Source organism: Gracilinanus agilis, chromosome 4 (genome assembly GCF_016433145.1).
Source record: "Gracilinanus agilis isolate LMUSP501 chromosome 4, AgileGrace, whole genome shotgun sequence".
NCBI lineage: Eukaryota > Metazoa > Chordata > Mammalia > Didelphimorphia > Didelphidae > Gracilinanus > Gracilinanus agilis.
In genome coordinates this window covers 501,866,219-501,876,634 of record NC_058133.1, presented here as the reverse complement: position 1 = coordinate 501,876,634, position 10,416 = coordinate 501,866,219, and the positions used below count along the sequence as shown (strand labels likewise).

Below are 10,416 nucleotides of genomic sequence, written 5' to 3'. Positions count from 1 at the left end.
TCTATTCTCTTGTCATAACTTAACAGGAGAATTTTTTTAAATCTATTAGGGTTTTACAGAGAGAAACAATAAGTGTGAAAACTGGTACTGATGCTTTCCAGATACTGTAAAATGAACATAACATGAAAGAAAGAAAGAAAGAAAGAAAGGAAACTCCTGGGTTTTGTGTTTAAACATTCGTTTTTTTTCCAGAAAAAAGCTTTGCCGATGAAGGTAATTCTGAAATGCTGCGAGTACAGTCCTTGGTAACTTTCTGAAATTTGAGTTTAGAATGTTTTAAAAGACCCTAGGATGCTGAGAGAGCTACATTCTTTTCCTGTCCCACAGCAGCTCCACTTGGGTGGGCAGCTCTTTTGTTCCTCCATGCTGTCACACTCCACCCCTCAAGAGCTTAGAAAAGTTGCTGCACAAATAGCGTTTTTGTGACACCCAAGCTCAGTCACCTTGGGTCAGTGTTCTTGTCTCTTGACTTTCAGTCTTTGGCCTGTTTCCCCTTCTCTATCCAGGGACCACCTCACTCCTCCAAGTCGGTTCTCATTAGTTCCACGGAGGAGATATCCAATTCAGCAGACACAGTATTCTGCATTGGGGACCTTTCCCACAGTGTCTTGGGAAGGCCTTCAAAGAAAAAATGTGCTCTCTGCTCGAAACTCCTACATGGTATCAAGCCCTGTGACCGTGAGGATTGCTCGTCCAGATAGCAGTCTACCCCGTTCCCCGTGAGTATGCATTTTATCCCTTGAGATGTTTTCAAAAGGGAAAACTCCCTTCATGTTCCTGGTATATAGAATTTGTCTCTAAGAAACATCAGTAGAAAAAGGTAACTGTCTTGCCCCAAAGAAACCAAAGTATCCTGAGCATGATAGAAAGAATATCAGCTCAGGGAGTTGAAGGTTCCAGGTTGAAAGCCTTATCTTTGTGTGGGAGTAATTCTGTCTCCTCATTTGACTAGATTATTTCTTTATCTCCATGGCCTCCAAGGGAGGTCCTCTCTAGCTCTAGTGCTATGATCCTTTTTCATTTGCCTTGAAGGCAGTGTACCTTGCCTAGTGGGTCTTCTGAGAATGGACAAAAGATGCCTTGGCTTCTAAGTTACTAATAAGAGGACTTTAGAGACTTCTGAGTAGATTGTGATGATCTGTCTATGTGGAGTAACATAGTTGTCTTATCTCAGTAGCACTGAACTCCAGTCTTCCTTTTGCAGCCTGGAGCAGGTCGTGAATTCAGCTATACCCTCACCATCCAGTGATGCCCCAGACCCATGTGCAAAGGAGACTGTGATGAATGCACTTAAAGAGAGTCGGAAAAGGGCAGTGGAGGAAGATGACCAGATCTTCTCTGATGCCCAGGAAAATAAGCGAAGGTGATAGCCCAGTGGGCCCACACTGGGGTTTCTGGAGGTTGGCAGAAGTGAGGTAGCTGTTCTTCCCAGGAAAATTCAAGAGCTGACTCCTCTTAGTGAGTTTTAACTGCTCCTTGACTGCAGCCTTCACATAAGGGTGTGATGAAGTTAAATAGACCTTAAGCATTTTGTGAAACAGGCAGTCCCAAGAATTAGAATGCCAAGGACCTTGAAAAGCAATTTTTGGCAATTCTCCTCTTATTAACCTCATATTCCTTATCCTTGGACCACTGAGTTTTATTATAAGAGTAATCAAATGTGTAGAAAGGTCATCTTGATCTCCCTCTCAGCCCTCTGTGGTACCCAGAGTAATACCAGGAAGCTTAACTTGTGCCATCTAGTCATCAGGCATGAATCTTGATAAAGAGGGTTGAATTCTGAGAGGCCCTTCTGGGAACATCTAAGGCAGTGGGATTCCTTCTTGCGTTTATTTGACATATAGGGTCTTGGAAGTGAAGAAGACCCATGTGCAAAGCATGGGTGGGAATGAGGAATAAACTTGTGAAAGCTGAGCTCTTCTACGAGTCCTTTCAGGTCCCCTGCTTTCGCTTCACTGGCCTTGCCAAAATAATTTGTCCAAGATCTCACAAAGCAATGTGTCTTTTGCTCTCAGCTTGTCATTCAGGAAGTTTGACTCAAATAAAAAAGTAACATTGAATGGAGGTTAGAAAAAGGGGGCAAGATGCCTGGAACTATGTGCAGCGAGTGTAATTTTGAGTAGGTGTTGGATAAGTAGAATAGAAAGGAGAAAGTCATTCCCAGTGAGCTTTCTAGGCTTCCTCTAGAGACATCCCAGCCCCAAGATCCCCTCAGGATCTTCCCTCCCAATGGCTGACTTGTAGCCCAATAACCATTTAGGTGGCATCTTTCCTCAGGAGGGGAGCAAGAATCACCAAGTAGAATTTGCTGTCCGTGGGCTGGGCCAGGACTGTTGCTATCCCACTGGCTTGGCTGTGTTGCATGGAAGGGAAATCTTTTGGCCAGGGACTGGTGGGAAGTTTTTGAGGGAGATAATAACTTTCTCTTATAGCCTGAAATGAAGGGGCTGCCATAGAATGAGGCATCTTTAGAATCTCCAGGGGTTGGCACTTAGTTGACATGTCATAAATGTTAAACTGAGTTTGGTTTTATTTGGACAAGAACAGCAACCAACGAAATGGATGCCTTGGATTGTATCTACATGCAGTTTTTCTGATTGAACATAAAGTAAATGTTTATTAGTAGAGTTTTTAAAGCTCCTGAAGTTATGGAAATATTCTTCCCTGCCCACCCTCTGTCTCCATTACCACCAAGAAAAGTCCATTTCACTTTGGGTTTTTTGTCATCACAGGCGCCATGACAGCAGTGGGAGTGGACAATCAGCATTTGAACCCCTCGTGGCAAATGGAGCCCCAGCATCTCTTGTTCCCAAGTAAGTTTCCCTAATAGGATGTTTAGAAAGGAGGCGAAAAGAGCTAGAGACCAAGCTATTCTTCCCAAACCCGTACTTATTCAGAACAGACTTCATTACCCAATAACTGTTTCTCTTTGCCTATTATGTTGGTTTAAGATAGTATCTGTCACCTTCAGTACTTAGGCAGGATTAAAATTCAAATGTGTAGATCTTTCTTGTAGTCCTAGTTTCTTTTCATAATCCTTCTTAGCTAAATTGTTACCAGTAAAATTAGCCTAATTCCTTCCCCCTTAAACACATGAAGAAAGGAGCTATGGCCAAGTTAGATGTAGTCTTAAAAAATGTCACTTTTCATGAGATCTCTGACTCTTTTTTTTCCTTCCATTAGGCCTGGATCTCTGAAGAGAAGCCTCACTTCCCAGGGTGCAGAGGATAACTTGAATAAGAGATCTCGTACCTCGTCTACTAGCTCTTTGACTAGCACCTACCCAGGGGGCATCCCAAGCTCTATGCGTAATGCCATCACCAGCTCCTACAGTTCCAGCAGGGGTTTCTCCCAGGTAGAACCTTGAGGAGGACAGATCTTTGGTGGGGTTTGAGGTTGGTGGATTAGAATGGCAAGAGTCTTAATATATGTGCTTCATGTTATTGAGTTCTCAGTTGTTGAAGGATGGGTCTAGCCCTTCTGTGAAACAAAGGTCTTCCCTAAGATCCAGTATGGATAGGTATAAAGAGTCTTATTTTAGAAAGTAACACAAGCCACTTATTTATTTGCCTGGTAATCTCAAAAAAGCAAAAGGCCTGGGAGAAGGTAAATATGAGCAGCTTTAGGTAAATGTTAGACTAATCTCATTGTTCTAATTTAATTATCAGCATGGATCTTTTAAAGTAGTCTAGGATATGATTTTCCTGTCACAGTGACCGTAAAATTAGACTAGGCATGAAATGCATCCTTGAATGTAGGCTTGAGTGATCTTTGACTTTTTCTGACTTATCAATTCTATTCTCTTATTCTGTTTAACTTCCAAACCCATAGGAAGTTCTCTGGTAGACTCATAATCAGTGAACTTAGCCCAAAGCTGGAGCATGCCTGGGCAGGGCAGTCTGCACACAGGCCTCTCTTGCTCACAAGAATTCTAATTAGAACCCAGAGGCAGATGAATTCTTCAAAGCTATTCTGTGTGCTAGCTTCTGTCTCCTAGTGTTCCAATATGCCTCCACTTCCCCCTTCCACTCACCTTCCTCTCCTCCTCTCCCTCACCACACTGTCCAGAATGCTGCTGCACAGAGCTCTTCCTGGCCCACTCCCTTACTCATCAAGCTTCCTGATTCTTCTGCCCTTGATGTCTACTTGGAGTAAACTTGACCACACCCTTGGGCATTTTCTTGACTGTTCTTCCACCTTGTTGCATGAATTTGAAAAGGACTTTCTCCTGAGGAAATGAAATTTCCACTACTATCTACTAGAAAACCATTCCATTTTTCCATTTCTTTTTTTTCTTTTTTAAATTAAAACCCTTCCCTTCCATCTTAGTATTGTCCATATTAAGTATTGGTTCCACGACAGAAAAATAGTTAGGGCTAGGCAACTGAGGTTAAGTGTCCAGGGCCATTCAGCTAAGAAGTGCCTGCAGCCAGACCTGAACCCAGGACTTTCCAGCTCCTGGCCTGGCTTTCTATCCACTGAGCATCTAGCTATCCTAACTATCCTATTTCCTGTTCCTCCTGATTCACAGGGCTAAGGGGAAGAGCTGGTCCATTTGGTTTCCCATTGCTACTTCTGGACTGTTCTTTTGCCACCATCTCTCACTTGTTTTTTTTCCTTCAAAGGTCTCCTTGCTTAGTGATCTCAGTGTCTGATTTGTATTCTCCCCCTTCATCTTATCCCCTATTATGGTCTCAAAACAGCACATGGCAACAAAAACAATGGTAATGACAATTCACACACAAAGCTCTTTTCCAGCTATAGAAGCCCATTTCCTCATGACAACCCTGAAAGATGGGTTGGGGAAGGAAGTATTTTTATCCTCGTCTTCACAGAATCTGAGGGCTGAGAAAGAGACCTGAGTAGCCATCTAACTCAAATTTTACAAAGAAGGAATCCTCATTGTAACATACTCAATGGTTGGTCTTCCAATGGCCATCCATTCAGATGTTTAGGAAAAGCGAAGTAAAAGGGGATCTTTTCCCAATGAAACTTATCTTTGAAAAGAAGTTATTTTAAAAAAGGAAATAAATGGCAAATAGCCCCACTGATTGTAGGTGACAGCTGTTTTTGGTTTAAATAGTGATTTGCAAATCGTCTTAATTGTAGCCTTTTCTGACTTAGACTGAGGAAGACTAGCAAGCATTTTCTTTCTGCAGAAGTCCTAATTAAGCAAATTGCTATTTTCATTTAAGCCTTAAAATACCAATGTTCTTTCCCACCTCCTTCCCAATTTGTTGTTTCACTTGATAACTAACTTTCTAAAATTTATGTTGGAATAGCATTACCATATTGAAACCCTGCTAAGTAGACATGTATTTGGTGATGGGACACTATTTCTTAAAGGACTTGATTTTTTTCTAAACCCAGATCTATGCCACTACCTTGAAATCAAAATGCTTCATGTATTCCTTAGAATCACCTCTCAATGTCCTGTTTTAAAAAAAAAAGCAAAAAGTGAACTTCGAAAACATTATTCCTTGTGGGGGGTTTTTGAGGCCAAATCCAAATCCTCACCCTACTTATAATCACTCTACATCAATGATTCCCAAAGTGGGCGCCACCACCCCCTGGTGAGTGCTGCAGGGATTGGGGGGGGGGGGTTGATGGCCACAGGTGCATTTATCTTTCCTATTAATTGCTATTAAAATTTTTTAATTAATTTCCAGGGGGCTAAGTAATATTTTTTTTTCTGGAAAGAGGGCAGTAGGCCAAAAAAGTTTGGGAACCACTGCTCTACGTTAAAAAAACTCTAATCTCACTTATATCCTGGAAGTTATCCTTTTGGAATTTCAGGAGGTGGCTGGTGGATTCTTTCAAGTTCTGTTTTGTCTGCTGGTTCTAGAATATATGAGCAATTTTCCTTGATGATTTCTTGAAAGATGAATATCTAAGCTCTTTTTTTTTTTTATCATGACTTTCAGGTAGTTCAATGATTCTTAAATTATTTCTCCTTGATTTATTTTCCAGGTCAGTTGTTTTTCACATTTTCTTCTATTTTTTCATTCTTTTGACTTTGCTTAATTGTTTCCTGATCTCTCGTGAAGTAATTAGCTTACTTGCCCAAAACTGCTTTGTAAAGAGTTCTTTTCCACAGTGAATTTTTGTGCCTCTTTTTTTATTTTTTTTAAACCTTGCCTTTCATCAATATTATGAATTGGTTCCAAGGCAGAAAAGTGGTAAGGGCTAGGCAATGGGGGTTAAGTGACTTGCCCAGGGTCACATAGCTAGGAAGTATCTGAGGTCATATTTGAACCCAGGACTTCCCGTCTCTGGGACTGACTCTCAATCCACTGAACCACTTAGCTGCCCCCACCAATTCTGTCTTTCAAGAAGTTTTTCTCTAAAGTGCTTTTTTGAATATCTTTTTCCATTTGACCAATTCTGCTTTAAAAGGGGTTTTCTTCTTTGGATTTTTGTGCCTCCTTTACCAAACTGTTGATTCTTATTTTTATAATTTTACTGTATCACTCTCATTTCTTTTCCCAATTTTTCTTCTTTGATTTTTAAAATCCTTTTTGAGCTCCTCTATTAATTCTTTAGGGACTTGAGAGCAATTCATGGTTTTTTGAGGTGTTTTTTTTGGAGGCTTTGGATGTAGTAGTAGTTTGTAGTCTTCATCTGAGTTTGAGCCTTCCCTGTCACCAAAATAACTATGTTGAGGTTTTTTTGTCATTTGCTAATTTTCCCACCTTTTTCTTTTCTTTTAGTTTAAAAAAACTGTTAAAAGTTGGACTCTGTAACTGTGGTGAAAGGAACACTGTTCCAGCCTTCAATTTCTTAATGCAGCTGCCTTCAGACCTGGCACTGGGTAGTTATCTGCTTTCTGTTCTTTCAAGGTGATCTGATATAAGGGGAGATGTAGTTAATGCTCTCCTGGCCTGTGCTCTGGTCTGTGAGTAACTTCAAGCACTCTTTAACCTTTTGGAACTATTACCAGGGTTCCCTGTGGATTCAAGTACTGGTGTGTGTAGTGCTCCTCCTCACCTTGTGACTGTGCCCCAGGACTGCAATCTGGTTCTGAATATGGGCAATGTGATGAGAGTCTTGCACCCAGAGATAGCAAAGGGACCCCTGTAATCACCTTCTGAGCAGTTGTCTGATCCCTTCTTACCATCTGTAGCTGAGAGTTCCAGAAGCCTTGTCTACTTCTTCAGTTACACTCAAGACCTTGGGTCCTGCCCTGATGAACTAGATCTCTTATGCTGGCCTTCTAAGTTGTTTTAGGCTAGAAAGTTACTTCACCATGTCTTTTTGTGGGTTAAACTGCTCCAGAATTCATTTTAAGGCCTTATATCATTGCATTTTGGAGGGTAATTTGGGAGAAATCAGTTGGACCTCTGGCATTTATCTCAATTTCCCTGACCTGTGTGCCACCTCACATTTCCCCCATTATACTCAGTTTTGCTGGGCAAGTTGTCCTTGGTTATAAGCCTAGCATCTTTGCCTTGAAGAATATCACACTCCAGTCACCTAGCTGCTGTGTTTTTTGTAATACTGACTGTGGTTCCTCAGTATTTGAGTTCTTGTCTTTCTGGCTGCTGCAATATTTTTCCTTTGATCAGTGGATTCTTAACATTTTTGCTTGGTTTTTAAGATCTGAAATTGTCTCTCTGGGCTCTTTCTTTCGCCATGGCTTCTAAACAATTTTATGGTTCTTAAATTTTTACTCCTGGATCTGTTGCCCAGGTCAATTGTTTTTGCTCTAGGGTACTTTAGATTTTTTTTCCTACTTTTTCAATCTTTTGACTATGGTTTAATAATTATTGTTTCCTAAAGCCTTTGGCTTCTATTTGGTCCATTCTAATTTTCAGGGAGTTTGTTGCTTGGGTAGGTTCTGTTAATTCCCTTTCCAGTTCTTTTCTACCATAGCTTCCAGTTTTTTTCCTTGAGAGTTCTCATTCCATTTATAAAAGCTTTTTTAAATTTCTTGCTTCATCTCATCAAGGATTTCTTATTGAATATGTATCTAAGCTGTGTTTTTCTTGGAGGTTTTGCTCTTTAGGTGTTTGAAAATCATTCTCTTCTAGGTTTATGTCTTGAGCACCCCGTCACCATAATAGCTCTTTATGGGGGGTTCTTTTTTTTTTTTTCCTTCTCATTTTTTCATCCTACTTCCTGAATTTGGACTTCACATTAAGTCCAGATCATATGTACTTCTGGAGAGAAGGTCTGCTGCTTCTTTGGGCCTTGAGTATTACATTATTTTAGGATCTCAGAGACAACTCAGACTGTAGACTCTCTGCCCTGCTTATTCCTTAATAGGCATCTGCCTGGGCTAGATCTTGAGAATGTTCTGGTCCTGATGGCTAAACCACACAGCTGCTGCTACTTGCATCTTGTTGAGAACCCAGTGTAGAGCCTCCGTTCACTACTCACCTTGTAACACCCTCCTGGACATTCATCAGTCATGGATCTGGGGCCAGGAACTGCTAGTTGGCTCTTCCTACAGGCTTTTTACCTCTTCTAGACCCAGGACCTCTTCTTGCCTAGGTGGCATATAGCATAGCAGTGCTGGTAGGCTCTGAAGGATGGAGCCCCTGGCCAGACCCTGTCCCCAGCATCAGCAGACATCTCTTGCTATCTCTCTCCTTTGCCTACCTAGGCTGGGCTTTTTTCTTGGCTTTCCTGATTGGATTTAGTTTGGTGCTTTGATCTGTTTGGGGAAGGGAGAAGGTCACTATGCTCCTCACAAACCTCTGCCATCTTGGCCCACCTCCAAACTTTAAGTCAGCTTCCTGAATTGTGTTGTTTATTAGGAAATTTTGTTCTATCTTCAGCCTGAATCTGCCTCTTTGTGGCTTCTGCTGTGTTCTCAAATCTGTCCTCTATTACTTCTCAACAGGCTAGTGTGACATTATCCCCATGATTTACCCACTGGGTAAGGATGCTTCACTTTAGGGATGAATATTAACATTGACTTGGTTTGGCTTTCAGCTCTGGAAGAGGAGTGGCCCCAGTACCTCACCTCTCTCTAGCCCCGCCTCATCTCGCTCCCAGACTCCAGAGAGGCCTATGAAGAAAGCACGGTAACAACTCTAAATGAAAACAGTCCATTTTTACTATCCCTGAGTGATCTGAGAGTCCTTTGGGGAGAGAGAAGGAGTGTCATGGATTCACCAGAATAGCCAAAGTTCACGCACCATTCTAGAATGGCAAGAAATTAGGGTCTTGAAAAAGAACGAAAGAGCTAATGTAAATTCTCATCCCTTATCTTTCTGCCCAGGAAGAATAGTGACTATGAATTATCAGGTTCCCAAAAAATAAGTTCCTAAGATTAAGAACTGAAAAGTCCCCTTAGAAGTCAAGATCCCTGTGTTTTATATAGAAAATTGGCCCAGCAAGGTCACATATCCTATAGTAGGTAGTAGAGGAGGTGCCAACTAGCCAGATGTGCCAACTAGCACCCTTTCTCTAACTTCAAATCCAATCACTTGTTCTCTTCCCACATATATGGGGACAGGCATTGTGGTATACTAGACTGGAGTCAGGTAGACCTGGGTAGACCTAAGACTAGTGCAACCATAAGTAAGTCACTTAAACTCTATAAGCCTCAGTTTCTTCATCTGAAAAGTGGGGACAGTGTGATTCTCCCAGAGTGACCACTGAGGACCAGAAGAAGTAATGTGTGCCAAGTGCTTGCCAAATTTTCAAGAGCTCTGTAGTCAGTCAGCTGTTGGATTCCGAATAATGGTTACACTGTGTCAAGGGTGAACAGAGCCTCCAGGATTCCCTTGGATTGCCCAGCTGTTTATCTCTCCATCTTCATAAGAGGCCGACCTGGAGTCTAGTACATCAGCTATTATATGTTGTCCTCTTCTTTCCTTTTTTTTTTTTTTTTTTAACTCTTTGTCTTAGAATCAATACTATGTATCAGCTCCAAGGCAGAAGAGTAGTAAGGGCTAGGCAATGGGGGTTAAGTGACTTGCCCAGGGTCACACAGTTAGGAATGATCTGTGGCCTAATTTAAACCCAGGACCTCCTGTCTATACACTGAGCTACCTAGCTGCCTCCTATAGTCCTTCTCAAAAAGCATTTAAGCTATTCATGTTGGCTTCTCCCATCTCCTTTCATCAGGCTTTGAGTGCTAGGTTAAGATTTTTGCAAAGTAAAGGCTTTTCTGTGGCCCCTGTTAGCCACTTAGGCTAAGACTCTAAATGTACTGGTTGACCAAGTGCATTTGGCAACTATTGGGAACAGTGACCTCCAGAGCCTTAGAACCCTGGCCTTGACCTTGATGCAGAGATCACTAGCTCATTGACATGGCAGCCCAGTATCCATATCATGATCCCAAAAGGCTTGCTAAGTTGGAGTCTGATTTCTTTTTTCCCCCACAGAGAAGAGTTTCATCAGTCAAGCAGTTTGACTCCTGTGACTTCAGACAAGGAATCCCAGGCAGATAAGGGTCAGTAGGGA

General features: G+C 41.7%; 1 protein-coding gene across 1 annotated transcript in view; it reads left to right on the top strand.

Moving 5' to 3' along the window:
• Nucleotides 1-642: 642 nt before the first annotated feature.
• The window catches only part of LOC123244593 (nuclear envelope pore membrane protein POM 121C-like), a 17,064-nt gene continuing 7,290 nt past the window's right edge, over nt 643-10,416 (top strand). Inside the window, exons 1-6 of the mRNA XM_044673112.1 lie at nt 643-719; nt 1,205-1,363; nt 2,733-2,813; nt 3,184-3,355; nt 8,938-9,029; nt 10,338-10,405. Coding sequence (XP_044529047.1) covers nt 658-719; nt 1,205-1,363; nt 2,733-2,813; nt 3,184-3,355; nt 8,938-9,029; nt 10,338-10,405 — 634 coding nt within the window. The 5' untranslated portion in view covers nt 643-657. The remainder of the gene's footprint in view (nt 720-1,204; nt 1,364-2,732; nt 2,814-3,183; nt 3,356-8,937; nt 9,030-10,337; nt 10,406-10,416) is intronic.